The sequence below is a fragment of the Syngnathoides biaculeatus genome, chromosome 5 (assembly GCF_019802595.1).
Source record: "Syngnathoides biaculeatus isolate LvHL_M chromosome 5, ASM1980259v1, whole genome shotgun sequence".
NCBI classification, from domain to species: Eukaryota; Metazoa; Chordata; class Actinopteri; order Syngnathiformes; family Syngnathidae; genus Syngnathoides; species Syngnathoides biaculeatus.
The window spans coordinates 5,642,330-5,658,127 of NC_084644.1; the positions used below are offsets into that span (position 1 = coordinate 5,642,330).

The window sequence follows — 15,798 nt, forward strand, 5'->3', positions numbered from 1 at the left end:
AGAGCATCCAATTCTCGAGCAATGTTATCGCGAGAATCGTCTCCCGGCTCGTGAATCCGGAGTCGTGTCCAGCAACAAGGTTGGCTGCATGCCGTGCATGCTGCGCTAGATTCCAGCTAGACCACACTTGAAACAGTCCAGGTTGGGTGAAATGAACACATATAACTGTCACATACGATTGTTTGGAAAGAGAGTACATCGGCGGACGTGTTTGTGGCGAACTTTGGGCTGAAACGTTGCTGAATGTCATGCTAAAGCCGCTAGCTAATGCTAGCTGCGGTCGGAAGGCAGTGCCTGTGTGCCATAAAAAGATTTTAGGGGCGACACTATTGATATGTAGTAAGTTCATTGCCATTTGATCTACAACACGAGGACGCGGATAGTTTTAGCTGCTTGTACGGTGTGTTTAGTCACTCAACGCTAATTCCGGGCTACATTAGCTTCGATCAGGGCACGCGGACGTTGCCAGCTCATTGCAATGCTTTTGACGTCAGAACCATGCAGTCTGTTACAATCAACATGTTGAAAGAAGATTCGTACAACTATTCATAGTGTCTCCATATTGTAACGGAGAACTAAGTTCAGACGTTGAAAATCGGGTGTGAATTTGTGCAGGATTTCCAAGTGAGAAAGAAACCAGGTTTGAATCGCGGGTGCGGCAAAATGGGCTTCTGGGATTGTGCCGTGCAAGCAACTGTTCGCACCAGTTTAGTACAATGCCTCTCTTGTGGTTTGGTTCTCTTTAGTTGTTACATCAAGAAACCCCGGGGAAAAAAAAAAAAAACAGCTGTCCAACTACCACATCTTGACTGATATAATACTATGGAATAGTGGACCTGTGTCCGTCTGTTTTTATTTCTAGGAAGTACACTACCAGTCAAAAGTTCGCAGTCCCTTATTTGTCCAACACCATGGTAAAGTGTTTCAAAACTTTTGACTAGTAGTGTATATTTAATACTATTGTAAATCACTGTAACATACATTCTACAGGGTCAGGCAAAACGATCTTGAGACATTTGTAGGTTAAATGAAAGGCAAATAAAGTAAAGAAACAAATGTTTTTATTATCTAAAAGTACATATAATGCAATTGTTTTTTTTGGTTTCTTTTACATTTGCTGCCATGAATTGTATTGGCGAGCATCGCGCTTTCATTGTGGAAACGTTTCTCGAAACAAATCTGTAACTGCAACACGGCGAGCGTTCCGTTCGCACTTCAATCTTGGTAGTCACGATCCCGTACCAGTTCGAAACACGATCTTGTTATTGGGTTAACAACTTCAGAGCTAACGGATCTGCGTTGAAACTGAAATCAACCGGCCGACCTCGCGCCGGCAGAACTCCAGAAAATTTGGCAGCGGTAAGAGCTGCGGTTCAACAGTCGCCACTCCATTCGACATTTAAACGCCCGAAAGATGTTTCCGAAGAATTCTTCACATGAAATGACCTGCGGAGTTAAAGACAACTTTCGTGAACGCCTTCGACAGTGTGTGGACAGTAACGGCTCCCATTCGACTGATTTTAATTTTAAAACATAATGAAACAGAATGGCATTATATGTACTTTTCGAAAATGAAAACGCTATTTTTGTTTCTCTACTTTATTTGGCTTTTATTTAACCTCCAAATCTGTCACATCATTTTTGCCTGACCCTGTATGAACATTAACGTTGTGCTTAAATCTCGGGAAATTTTAGAAAACTTTGCTTATTCAATTAAATTGTATGTCTTTCCCGTAGGATTCAAGCGTTTCTGTCATGGCCACGAAAAAGTCGGCCACAAAGAGGAAATCCGAGTCCATCGCAGATGTGAAGGACTCCAAGAAGGTGAAAGGTAAATGGGCTTTTCAAAGCAATCGGATTTACTTAAGTACTAGTCATATAGTAATGCAGGAATTCTCAACCAGTACTTCTGTACTCAAGAGTGGGTGGTTGACCCATTTGAATGCGACCCAATCAACCAGTGGAGTTCCATTAAAAATACCGTATTTGCACAACTTGAATGGTAACTCGTGAAGAAAATTACATTGAGAGCTACAGAGAGACTGAAATGTTGCTTGAGGAAGACTTTCTGAGGGTCTTCAACTCCGATCCTGAAAACGTCGACTTTCGTGGTTTCACTGGACAGGAAGAGGATGAATAAAAGCTCTAACTTTTATGTTTGAGAAGTTGTACCGCCTGTGTTAGAGTCACCGTTTAGAAACAAGGTGTGTAAATATTTACAAATTATTCCTGTGTGAATCTCTAATTTCTCTAAATATTTACATAGGGTATATATCTGCGGTGTATGGTCAGGTGCGGGCAGAGTGGGCACGTCTTATTATCACGCTGTTGTCCGGATAATACGGTGCATCAGTGAGTTAGCACCGTACTGTAATTAAAAAAAAAAATTATGCAAAGTAACTGTTATTATGCTATTACTAGTACGTCAGTGGTAGACTCCGCCACATTCAGACTTGCGTTCAAATTCGGAATACCATTGCCAACGTTGGAACGGAACTCGGTCGTAAACCGAAGACCTTCTTTTACAGTGAAGTAGTCGGTCCGTCTAAGGTCAGACATGATTTTTTTTTTTTTTTTAAGGATATTATTATGCTGGCATGAGAATTTAGGACCATGCTACCCAGAGAACGCCCGATCTCGTCAGATCTCGGAAAGCTAAGCGGGTTTGGTCCTGGTTAGTACTTGGATTGGAGACAGACTGTGAATACCAGGTGCTGTAAGCGCTTCTCGCGGGGTTGCATCAGAAGGGCATGCTGGCGTAAAACTGTGCCAAAACATCTGAGATGACGCGCCGTGGCGAACCCTAACAGGACAAGCTAAAAGGAAAGGAAGAGGATTTTGCTGGCATGAGTCAGAATCTTGATTACTTGGGGTGTAATGGTACACGGATTGCTCTTTAACACACAGACTTCCCTCACAGAACATAGGAAAGGGACAGGAAGTGTGACTTCTACTACGCCGTAAACAAACACAATGCAGCTCAGCCTCTGGCTCGCAGACATCATGGCAAGCGAAATTGTTTCGTCAGTCTGTCAAACTTACATTTATGTAAATATTAGCCTGCTAACGTTTTGTAAATGCATGTCTGATTGCATCATTCATTTCATGAGAAGGCAAACTTGATATTGCACTAAAATGATCAGAATTGTCGTTATTCGTCAAGTATGTCACAAACCTACGACGACGATAGTCAGTCAGTTAGTTTAGACAAAAAGACATTGCGGTAACAGTTATGGAAAAATAAAGGTTGCTAGTAATCTGGCAATTGTGGTAATACATTTTTTGACAACTGTGCAAAGGCCGCAGTCCTCTCGCGTTTAGAGCAACTAAAGTGCCTAATAAAGCAATCGTAATGTGTAAAAACTATTGCGCAAAGGGGCGCCAGGACTTCAAAGAATGTATGCGGTTTAAAGTGACCTGTGTTGCAATATTCTGGGACAACGACGATTGCGCAAGTGTTGCAGATATTCCTGTCGATTGTGCAAGTAGGGCAGGTGCTGCCGGTGTAGGTCAACGACAGATTTGTAGATGGCGCAACGTGGTGAGACAACTACAGTGAATGGGCAAACAATGTATGAGATACACAATTACAAAGTCACATAGATTTGACGAACGGAACCGTCGAGCACGAAAAATCATGCGCGTAAATTTGTTACTAGTACAAATGCATAGACGTTCTTAGCGCACATGAAAACCAATCCAGCGCAGTGAACCACAGCCTGACTTTTTATTTTATTTTTTTTTAAACACGGGAGCACACTGTCTCCTGCAAGTTTACTTGAAACCGTCCCCCCCCTTCGGCTCTTAAAGGTGTACACTTAAAACTACAAACACCGTCCACCTACGCAGTCTGGGCAACGTAGAGCAAAAAGAGTTAGATATGCAGCTTGTGTTTACTCTCGAGAATCATGGTAAGAGTAAAAAAAAAAAAAAAAAAAAGTCCTGTTGCTTTAAAGAATTTCAGGGTATTTGAATAATAGAAGTTCATTTTATCTTAATCACACCCACAACTTTATCTGCGAGCATGACTGACCGAACCTGTACATTTTTTTTCAAATGTGAGTGACTGGATATATAAAATAATTGGCCCGGCAGCTTGTTGCGGTTGAATTTCAAGTCAGCCGTTTAAGAAGTTAATTGCACGGAGGATTTTTGTCTGCTCTTGTCATAGTTTGGGTAGCGTGCAAGTCCTCAAGGATGGGTGGGGGGGGGTACCGACAACCCTTTGAGCAGATCAGGGCTAAGGTATAAAGTCACATTTTTGTGGATGTTTATATAGCAATTTTGAGGGTTTTTTTTTTTTTTCAAAATTGGACATAAGTGGTGATCATCTTCAATTACGGCACATTTACTTTATAGTTTTGAACTTCTATAAAAGTGGGTCGTTGACTTTCTTGCTAAGAAAACGTGTCCTCGGGGTGACAACAGATAATAGTCACCAAGTAGATTTAAAAAAAAAAAAAAAAAAAAAAGACTACAGCAAAACCAAAACACCAAGAAGATTTATGTCCTGATCTAGTTTGCGTGGTGATTTGAAATTGTTTTCAACTGTACCACGAATTTATTCCAGTTTACCACAGGAGTCACGGCAAGGAGCCGGGACACGTTCTTGTGCTGGGCCAGGGCGACGTCGGACAACTGGGATTGGGGGAGGACGTCACCGAGAGGAAGAAGCCAGCTCTCGTGTCCCTCCCTGAGAACATCGTGCAGGTGATAGCTGGGGGCATGCACACCGTGTGCCTGAGTGACACCGGCGTGGTAAGTAATGTGAATAACGTCCGCTTCCGGTCCGTAGTGATTTTCAATGTTTTGACATGAAATGTTTCAATGATTTTCCGACGTTGCACTTCCGAAAAGAGATTTCATCTCAAGGAGCACTTAAAATGCGAGCACATCATTTTTCCGTTAGGTTTACACGTTTGGATGCAACGACGAAGGGGCCCTTGGTCGGGACACAAAAGAAGAAGGTTCCGAGATGTCTCCCGGCAAGGTGGTGCTGGATGAGAAGGTGGTGCAGGTGTCGGCGGGAGACAGCCACACGGCCGCACTAACTGAAGAGGGAACCGTGTACGTGTGGGGCTCCTTCAGGGTCAGTCATATTACTTTTTCCTCCGAATGGCAAAAATATTTATTTACAGGCGTACAAATTGCAAAATGCGCTGTGACCGTTGCTGATCGCTGCATGTCTTGAGGGGAACGTCAATGCCTTTTTTTACATGCCGTAACTATACATGGACTATGTTATATTTTCGTAAAATTGCGACACGCTTTTTGCTACCTACACTGTTGGGCTGTGTATTAATAACCTCAGGATTTGATTCTCAACGTTATGATTTAATGACTTTACTTAAATGCTGCTATATTGAATCAGTACATTTATTTTCATGGTCTTTTGAATCTGGAATGTCCCCTCATATTTATGAGGAATAAAACATCTGAAAATAAAAATTGCACAATAGCAATAATGCCATCGGACTCGCAGATCTGCACAGTTGAGCACAAAAAAGTCACGCGCGTAAAATTTGTTACGAGTAGAAATATATAGATATTGAAAGACGTCGCTTATTTTATTGAGGATGCTCGTGGAAAAGTACAGAGAAGGTCAGAAGGAGCTACATTGTGTCTTTGTGGATCTAGAGAAAGCCTATGACAGAGTACCAAGAGAGGAACTGTGGTACTGCATGCGTAAGTCTGGTGTAGCAGAGAAGTATGTTAAAATAGTACAGGACATGTATGATGGCAGCAGAACAATGGTGAGGTGTGCCTTAGGTGTGACAGAGGAATTTAAGGTGGAGGTGGGACTGCATCAGGGATCAGCTCTGAGCCCCTTCCTGTTTGCAGTGGTAATGGATAGGCTGACAGATGAGGTTAGACTGGAATCCCCTTGGACCATGATGTTCGCAGATGATATTGTCATATGCAGTGAAAGCAGGGAGCATGCAGAGGAACAATTGGAAAGATGGAGACATGCACTGCAAAGGAGAGGAATGAAGATTAGCCGAAGTAAAACAGAATATATGTGCGTGAATGAGAAAAGTAGAGGGGGAAGAGTGAGGCTACAGGGAGAAGAGATAGCGAGGGTGGACGACTTCAAATACTTGGGGTCAACAATACAGAGCAATGGAGAGTGTGGTCAGGAAGTGAAGAAACGGGTCCAAGCAGGTTGGAACAGCTGGCGAAAGGTGTCTGGTGTGTTATGTGACAGAAGAGTGTCTGCTAGGATGAAGGGCAAAGTTTACAAAACAGTGGTGAGGCCGGCCATGAAGTTCGGATTAGAGACGGTGGCACTGAAGAAACAACAGGAATCTGAACTGGAGGTGGCAGAAATGAAGATGTTGAGGTTCTCGCTCGGAGTGACCAGGTTGGATAGGATTAGAAATGAGCTCATTAGAGGGACAGCCAAAGTTGGATGTTTTGGAGACAAGATTCGAGAGAGCAGACTTCGATGGTTTGGACATGTTCAGAGGCGAGAGAGTGAGTATATTGGTAGAAGGATGCTGAGGATGGAGCTGCCAGGCAAAAGAGCGAGAGGAAGACCAAAGAGAAGGTTTATGGATGTGGTGAGGGAAGACATGAGGGCAGTTGGGGTTAGAGAGGAAGATGCAGGAGATAGGCTAAGATGGCAAAAGATGACACGCTGTGGCGACCCCTAACGGGACAAGCCGAAAGGAAAAGAAGAAGAAGAAAGACGTCGCTTATTTTGTGTCGTCTTGACCAATGTTCCCTCTAAGCTGCGGCACTGCGCAATTGCGCACTTTTCGTGCACTCTCAGCGCACATAAAAACCGATCCAGCGCAGTGAACCACAGCCTGACATTATTTTCATTTATTTTTTTTTTTTTTACACGTAAGCACATGATCTATAACTATAATGAGCTGCTGCACAGCCCACTTCTACTTCCTAGTTTACCTGACACTGCCTCCCTCCGCTTTTAAAGGGGTACACTCATAATTACGAACAGAACACACAACCATAACTTTATATCTGCAGGCATGACAGGTGGAGCATACCCATAACTTTATATCTGTGGGCATGACTGACCACACCTGTACATTTTTCACCTCTGACTGGCATAAGATGTACAATAGTAAAAATAACAATAGTCATATATAAACAGAAAAATGTGCACATATACTTAATATTCTGTTCCACTTGGAAATTGTGATGAAAATAAAAATGTTGCATGTGAAAGACATTGATATGCCCATTTCCTGTATTTAGAATATACACAGGAATTGGTCACCAGTTTATTTGGTTGAATGAGGCCGCTGTCCATATAACACAAATAACACGCAAACTACCTGCCACAGGCAAGGAGTTGAATTGATTCAAAGGAATCGACATATTTTAATACTATCTGTAAAGAAACTCTAATAAATGTTTGAGGTGCCTTAACTTGTCTGACTCGCCTGTCCAGATTTCTCTGCCTCAGCGTTGACGTGACAAGCCAAAGTTCACCTCCTAATTTTTATCTTCTACATAAAAGCTGTGCTGATCGCAGAGCGATCCAATGCTGCCATCTGCATGGATCCATTAGTCATTACAGTGGTTTACAAACCTGATTTTCACAGACTGACTAAATCAGAAACTCTTCCACACCCGCATACATATTGCTGGCAATAATCTTTGAATTACAGCTGATGAATAAAAGTCTGGCAGTGAATGAGTTTATGTTGATGTTAGGTTTGGGCCTCATCACTTGGTGTCTTGTCGCTACCCAAACTATGACATGACTTGGTGGAGGCCCTGTAGCTCAGTGGTTAGAGCACTGGTTTGATAAACCAGGGGTTGTGGGTTCGTATCCCACTGGGGCCTCCACTCCCTGAGAAGGGTTGCGTCAGGAAGGGCATCCGGCGTAAAAATTGTGCCAAACATATGTGCGTTCATCTGAGATGACAAGCCGAAAGAAACTTACTTGGTGTCAGCACCACTTAGACTTGAAAGGCAAATAATTGTCTGCAGTGCGTTGCTGTAATAATCGGCTGCAACTCACCAACATGCAACGTATTAATGAAATGAGCGTTTCACTTTACATTTTTTTTTCTCCCTGGTGTTCCTTTATATACTTTGCAAGGAAGTTAATATCGATGAAGGTTGTATTTATTTTAGCAGTTTCTGTCCAGAGTAGCTTCCCTTTCACCTCTTGCAACCACTCGGATGACTGCATGAATTTCATTTTCCCCGTCATTTGAAAATTCCCCCCCTACCCCCCAACCCCCCACCCCCAACCCAATAACCTGCTGCGGTCTGCCATCCTCTCTGGGCTTATTTAAAACGTGCAGCTATTAATGCATTTGAAATTCACCAAGTTATAATACAGTATTAACACTGTGTTAATCTTGCAGGGTTGTTTTCATCTCTCAGGACAGAACATTTGTCCCGATATTATTTGTTTTTGTCATTGCATTTTCATTAATACCATACTCGGTGGCACAGTGGTAATTATATCTCTATTATCGCTGCCTACCTCCAGCCTTTCAACTCCCTTTATTAAGACCAGATCAGATTTCCCCGAAGAAACCTCTCACCACTGCTCAAAGCCCACAGCGTAGCGACTGTTTAATCAGCATTAGTTTGGCCAATCTGATTGGATGACACAAATGTACAGTGAAGAAAATAAGTATTTGAACACCCTGCTATATTGCAAGTTCTCCCACTTAGAAATCATGAAGGGGTCTGAAATTTTCGTCGTAGGTGCTTGTCCACTACGAGAGAGATCATCTAAAAAGAAAAATCCAGGAATCATAATGTATGGTTTTTTTTTTTAACGATTTTTTTTTGTGTGAAACAGTTGCAAATAAGTATTTGAACACCTGAGAAAACCAATGTTGATATTTGGTACAGTAGCCTTTGTTTGCAATTACAGAGGTCAAACGTTTCCTGTAGTCGTTCACCAGGTTTGCGCACACTGCGGGAGGGATTTTGGCCCACTCCTCCACACAGATCTTCTCTAGATCGGACAGGTTTCTGGGCTGTCGCTGAGAAACACAAAAGATTTTCTATTGGGTTTAGGTCTGGAAACCAGCTAGGCCACACCAGAACCTTGATATGCTTCTTACGGAGCCACTCCTTGGTTTTCCTGGCTGTGTCCTTCGGGTCATTGTCATGTTGAAAGACCCACCCGTGACCCAAGACTGAGGGAAAGAGGTTGTTCCAGATCTCACAATACATGGCCGCAGTCATGCTCTCCTGAATACAGTGCAGTCGTCCTGTCCCACGTGCAGAAAAACACCCTCAAAGTATGATGCTAGCACCCCCATGCTTCACAGTAGGGATGGTGTTCTTGGGATGGAATTCATCATTCGTCTTCCTCCAAACACGGTTGGTGGAATTATGACCAAAAAGTTCCATTTTGGTATCATCTGACTACAAAACCTTCTCCCATGACTCCTCTGAATCATCCAAATGGTCATTGGCAAACTTAAGACAGGCCTTGATATGTGCTGGTTTAAGCAGGGGAACCTTCCGTGCCATGCATGATTTCAAACCATGACGTCAACAGTCACCTTGGAAACGGTGGTCCCAGCTCTTTTCAAGTCATTGACCAAATCCTGTCATGTAGTCCTGGGCTGATTCGTCACCTTTCTAAGGATCACTGAGACCCCACGAGGTGATATCTTGCACGGGGCTCCACTCCGATTTGAGATTGACCGTCATGTTTAGCTTCTTCCATTTTCTAATGATTGCTCGCAACAGTGGACCTTTTTTCACCGAGCTGCTTGGCAATTTCTCCGTAGGCCTTTCCAGCCGAGTGGAGTGGTACAATTTTGTCTCTGGTGTCTTTGAACAGCTCTTTGTTCCTGGGCATGTTACAAGTTTGAGTCTTACTGATTGTATGGGGTGGACAGGTGTCTTTATCCACCTAATGACCTCACACCGGTGCATCTGATTCAGGATAACACATGGAGTGGAGGTGGCCTTTTAAAGGCAAACTAACAGGTCTTTGAGGGTTTGAATTCTAGCTGATAGACAGGTGTTCAAATACTTTTGCAGCTGTATCACACAAATTAAAAAAATCACATTGTGATTTCTGGATTTTTCTTTTTAGATGATCTCTCTCACAGTGGACATGCACCTACGATGAAAATTTCAGACCCCTCCATGATTTCTAAGTGGGAGAACTCGCGATATAGCAGGGTGTTCAAATACTTATTTTCTTCACTGTATACCTATACAAACATCGCATAGTTTGAATCCCTCTTAACGAGTTTGTCCCGTGTCTCTCATGTATTTTTTGCCATGCCGGCTTTGTTATACCTTAACGTGTGGAACGTTAACCCTTATTAATATTGATCCTTTCCCCGCAGGATAATAATGGAGTAATAGGTCTCCTGGATCATTTTAAAACAACCGTCGTTCCTACAAAAGTTCCCATGACGGAAGCCGTGGTAAAAGTGACATCAGGTAGCAATGACTCGCGACCTTCGCATGTTCTCTTATCCGCGGTGCTGCGAGAAAGGTTGTATTTTATTTAATTTGAGTAACGTTTTAACAGGTAACGACCACCTCGTAATGTTGACCGCAACGGGAAATCTTTACACGTCAGGTACTGCCGAACAAGGGCAACTAGGAAGGGTGCCCGAACAGTTTTCAAACCGGGGAGGCAGGAAAGGCCTTGGTGAGTCGCAACCCCCCACCCCCACCCCACCCCCCGCCGCCGTTGCAGTATTTGGAAATAACTTTCCGTGTACTATGTAGTTCCGCTGCTGTTCCTATGATTTCAGATCGTCTGTTGATTCCTCAGATGGTCAAAGTTAAAGGCAAAGTTCACTTCGTCGACGCCTTCTGCGGGGCGTACTTCACGTTCGCGGTGTCCAAAGACGGACACGTGTATGGTTTCGGCCTCTCCAACTATCACCAGTTGGGTAAGTGTCGAACCATTTTAATCGCCTGCACTACGAAGGTGGCGTCACTTCTCCAGCAGATGCAAATTCTCACGTCCTGATCTGAACCGTAATATATATAATAAAATCGTCTCCATATAAGGTATACACAGACAAACGCTTCATCAGATGACTGGATTGTGATCCAATTTACCTGTTTGGCATTCGCTTGTAAAACCGGTTTTTGCCTCTAACAAAAACAAACAACGTACTGAAAGGCAGCTTGAGGCTCTAAATTAAACGTCTTCACATTCAAGTACACAAAGGGTGACAAAATGAAACAACCACAACTGTAATTTGAAAGCAGTCTGGCACACGCTCAAAATGTGACGTTACTGCGCAGTGCTTAGCTAGATGGGTTCGACGAACTCACCTTTCGGAAATCATTTGGATCACTTACAGTTCTAAATAAGCCCGCTCCAAATGTAATTTATTCTGTTGGGTTGTGGTTTTGTGTGTCCGCTTGTTCTGGCAACCAACTACCGAAATTTCCGGCCTACCGAGCGCACCTGATTGTAAGCCTCACCCGGTACATTTCTAAAGGAAATACCATTGGGTACACACATAAGCCGCACCTGTGTAAAAGCCGCAAGTGCTCACCATGAAACCCACATTGATATTTACAAAGAAAGACGGTACACAGAAAGAGTTTTCAAAGTTTTAATACCTTAGCTTAGCTTAACATGGCAACAACACGGTTGCGCGAACAGGGCTAGTTAAAAAAAAAAAAAACCATACCGGTAAAAAACAGCCGCGGCAGCTACACAGTAGCAACATTGTAGGACAGCACTAACAGGGCCGGTTGAAAAAAAAAAATGTACTGGTAAAAATCACTGAGATGTGGCAGGAACGCGCTAACGCGGAGCTAATAGAGCCAGTTAAAAAAAAAAAAAAGTATATTGGTAAATATCACTGAGACACGGCAGCAACAGGCTAGCGCAGCGCTAACAAAACCGGTGCGACGGTCTGAGCGCTCTCATGAAAAGTCTCCTTGTGATGTATGCGCATGCGTTACTAACGGGAACTCTGGGTACCCTGCAGACGCTTACTGGGAAATCCCCCAGTCTCACAGTTCCCCTTCTTCTACACAATGGGAGCTAGCATACATTATAACCTAACCCTAACTTTAAAACAAAAATTGATTGAAAAGATGTACACATACAGGGAAACAGGAAGTGATGAATTACTAATTAAATGTTCCTACATACTCTGGTAAACATTGTAAACTACTGTAGAAATGACAGAAATGCTTCAATTATATTTATTTCCTGGGAATTGACCCCTCCGTACAGGGCACTTAACCACGCCTCCTGAAGTGACGTCACGCCACGTGCGCTCACGTAAGACAAACACTAAAAATGGCCAATACAATACAATACATTCTGAACTGAGACAGACTCCATGCTTCTGATTTCATTCAAATCAACAATATATTATAGATTCTAAATACAATACATTCTTAACTGAGAGAGACGCCATGCTTCTGAGTTCATTCAATCGTTCACACGTAGCGATGTTATGCTAGCGGAGAACGTCTCATTCATTTATACGAGACGTGTATTAAAAATCAAATTTAGGGCATATCTTCGTGCACACACCGTCTGGTTAAGCTTCGGCCGCGAGCCAGCAAGAAATCGATACGTTTGTGCAGTCCGATCATCGCTAAATATCGCTCAACAAAGAATAAGTGTGGCATTCGTTCGCACGTAGCAATGTTATGCTAGCGCAGAACGTCTCATTCATTTATACGAGACGTGTATTAAAAATCAAATTTAGGGCATATCTTCGTGCACACACCGTCTGGTTAAGCTTCGGCCGCGAGCCAGCAAGAAATCAATACGTTTGTGCAGTCCGATCATCGCTAAATATCGCTCAACAAAGAATAAGTGTGTCAATCGTTCACACGTAGCGGTGTTATGCTAGCGGAGAACGTCTCATTAATTTATACGAGACATGTATTGAAAATCAAATAGAGGGCATACCTTCGTGCAAACATATGTGTTCCGGTTGATATGAGATGGATTTAGTTGATGATGCGGTCTTCCACGAAGTTTGACCCATCGAAGGCATTTTTCGTACTGGGTCTTCGGTTTTGAAAAGGGTACGAATCGAACTCCACCAACTAGCCTTTCAGGATACCTGTCGTCACTATTACAAAGTCCGTGACTACACCTCTTAACCATATTTTTTGTTAAATAACCCAAATACGCGATAAAACGCTAACTAAACCTATACTGGACCATTCAATGTTGTCATAGAAAATGGCGGGAGCAAAAACGGGCTTTGGTCTATGCAGATCTCTGGCCTCTGATTGGTCAGTGACGCGGTATCCACGGAGGGGTCAATTGTTAAGTGTGCCAATAATTGTGGAACAGGTGATTTAATGAAGAAATAATTATTTTTTAGACGGGAATTTTTTTTAATTTTACAATTCATTTGAGTTGGTTACATTTTCCTAAAATTTTCAGTGTGGCAGTATTCTTCTGCAATAAACACTGAATTTATTTTAAGGCTCTTAACACATCTTAACCGGGGGTGCTAATAATTATGGAGGGCACTGTATATGTACGTTCGCTGTGTTCGTCTTTGTGAGACGTCCATAGCGAACACGAACGCTCGGCGACAAGTTATCGAATGGCACATGTTGAAGCACGGATGGGGATGTTTCAGAATGGCTGGGAGATTACAAAATATACGCACATGCGCCTTAATCACAAAGAGACGTTTCAGCACCGGAGCCATCACACCGGTTAAAAGAAACATACCGGTAAAAGTCACTTCCTCGGCACATATATTCCACCGGTGTCACTCTTACCTTTTCCGCTCGAGTGCCCCCTCGCGGCTGTTAGAAAAAACGCACAAATTATCACCGCATAAACCGCAGGATTGAAAGCGTGTGGAAAAAAGTCGCGGTTTATAGGCCGGAAATTACGGTACTTAAGTGAGTGGCAGCTTCCTGTGTTTGCCGCGAGCGGGGAAATCCAATCCTTCACGATGACCAAAACGAGATCTGGGTGATGTAATTAACCGGGACGTACTTGTTTTATACCAACCAGGCACCAAGAGCACAACGATGTGTTTTGCGCCCGTGAGACTGACAACCTTCAAAAATTCCACCACAACCTGGGTTGACTTCTCTGGGGGGCAACACCACACGGTCTGTCTTGACTCTGAAGGTGAAACGAAAAATTTTTTGTTTGTTTGTTTGTTTCCAGTGCGGAGTCTCAGTCGTGTTGTTGTTGTTTATTTTTATTTATTTATTGATTTTTTTTTTTTTACAGGGCAGGTGTACAGCCTGGGTAGAGCAGAGTACGGGCGCCTCGGCCTCGGTGAAAAGGCCGAAGAGAAAAGCGAACCCACGGCCGTCAGCGGGGTTGAACCAGCCAGCAGAGTCACATGCGGGGCGTCGGTCAGCTACGCCGTCACAAAGGAAGGTGAGGAAAAAACTCTTACCAGATACGCAATCCTGCATTTTTTTTTTTTTCTTTTATTTGACCGCTGTCGTCTTTCTGTTTTTCGACTCAAAACGGCCAACGCCGGCCGGCTACGCCCACTCTCAGGATCCGCGTACGCCTGGGGAATGGGCACCAACCTGCAACTGGGCACGGGTCAGGAGGAGGACGAGTGGAGCCCCGTGAAAATGACGGGCAAGCAGCTGGAAAACTGCACGGTATTGATGGTGTCCAGCGGGGGGCAGCACACGGTCCTTTTGGTCAAAGACAAACAGGAAAGCTGATGAGCCTCGAGGGGGGGCAAGCGATGTGGTGATTGTGCCTAAAATCGGGGGGGGGTCCGCTATAGATGACCCTCATGTTGAGGGTCGGTATGAATGCAAGGCTATTTTTTAAAAAAATCCTATTCCTTGGATAGCTTTTGTTGCATTTTCAACAAAAAGTAGTGAATCTGTGCTGATGTTTGGTATTTGACAATGTACAGAAAAGCATTTTTAGACTTTTTTTTTTTTTTTTTGCCCTTGAGAGCAATAATTGCTTGGATTTTGGTTCAGACAAAACGTTTCTACCAATTGAATTTGTCGAGCTGCTCTTTAGAAAATGAAATGATTTCACTGTTTTCTTTTCTGTGGTGTATTTTGCTACTCTTCCTATCTTGAAATAAATCCAAGCATTTTACGTTTTCATTGCATTTATTTTATTTTAGTCTCGAACGTGAGGATCTTTGTTGACCGTGCTTTGGCTCTCCAGGGATGAAATTTTCCGTGGATTTGCGGGATTCCGAGTTTTTTTTCAGCTGAAAATGTCGTTTTTGTGAAACGTGTAAATCCGTCCTAATTCCGCATGTTTGTCATACAGTACTTGTTCTCTCGAATGGGCAAAACGATGATACATGAACGGAATCGCCAATCACAAACGGACAAAATTACCTCCTCCATTTCACAATAGAATGCAAATTTGCGAGAATTGTGAATCTGAAAATGACTGAAATTGCCCTTTCAAATTACCATTGTGAGTGCACCTGTTTGTCTCCCATGTGCCCTGCGATTGGCTGGCAAAAAATTCAGGGTGTACACCGCTTCCTGCCTGTTGACGACTGGAATAGGCTCCAGCACTCCTGTGACCCTCGTGAGGATAAGCGCCTCAGAAAATGCATGGATGAACAATCGCAAAGGTCATTTTATCAACGAGTGGTGATATGTGTGCAGTATTTCCCTGCTCCTTGTGATTTTTTTTTTTTTTTTGGGGGGGGGGTGTAACTTATCCTGTGTTATCTCCTTTAAAAAAATGCACATAATTGCTGTTTTTGTGTTCATGCCAAGCCCCGTACTATAAAAGTATTGCTTTGGCACCATTTTATCTGCTTGCCGAATTATGCGGATTATATTTTGACTAAATTGCTTAGTCTATCTGTTTATTATTATTTTTAAACCTGTCATGTTCAGCAGCAAGGTGATGCATCC

General features: G+C 43.2%; 1 protein-coding gene and 1 pseudogene across 2 annotated transcripts; both read left to right on the top strand.

Moving 5' to 3' along the window:
* The first annotated feature begins 28 nt into the window (after positions 1-28).
* rcc1 (regulator of chromosome condensation 1) lies at positions 29-15,013 on the top strand. Of its 2 annotated transcripts, none has more exons than XM_061820003.1 (10): positions 29-141; positions 1,738-1,831; positions 4,571-4,758; positions 4,910-5,089; positions 10,308-10,404; positions 10,496-10,618; positions 10,725-10,865; positions 13,940-14,059; positions 14,165-14,317; positions 14,444-15,013. In XM_061820003.1, exons 2-10 carry the CDS (start codon positions 1,756-1,758, stop codon positions 14,617-14,619), a joined length of 1,254 nt encoding a protein of 417 aa, XP_061675987.1. In that variant the 5' UTR covers positions 29-141; positions 1,738-1,755; the 3' UTR covers positions 14,620-15,013. The 2 variants fall into 2 exon arrangements, with proteins under 2 accessions (XP_061675987.1, XP_061675988.1); XM_061820004.1 differs by lacking the exon at positions 29-141 and adding an exon at positions 172-339.
* On the top strand, positions 2,604-2,723 carry LOC133501535 (5S ribosomal RNA; annotated as a pseudogene).
* Positions 15,014-15,798: the final 785 nt, after the last annotated feature.

Excerpts from the sequence above, each read along its gene's own strand:
- rcc1 (XM_061820003.1), top strand. The coding sequence starts at position 1,756 with ATGGCCACGAAAAAGTCGGCCACAAAGAGGAAATCCGAGTCCATCGCA. Across the intron at positions 5,090-10,307 it reads ACGTGTGGGGCTCCTTCAGG|GATAATAATGGAGTAATAGG; the intron begins GTCAGTCATATT and ends CTTTCCCCGCAG. Across the intron at positions 10,405-10,495 it reads CGTGGTAAAAGTGACATCAG|GTAACGACCACCTCGTAATG; the intron begins GTAGCAATGACT and ends ACGTTTTAACAG.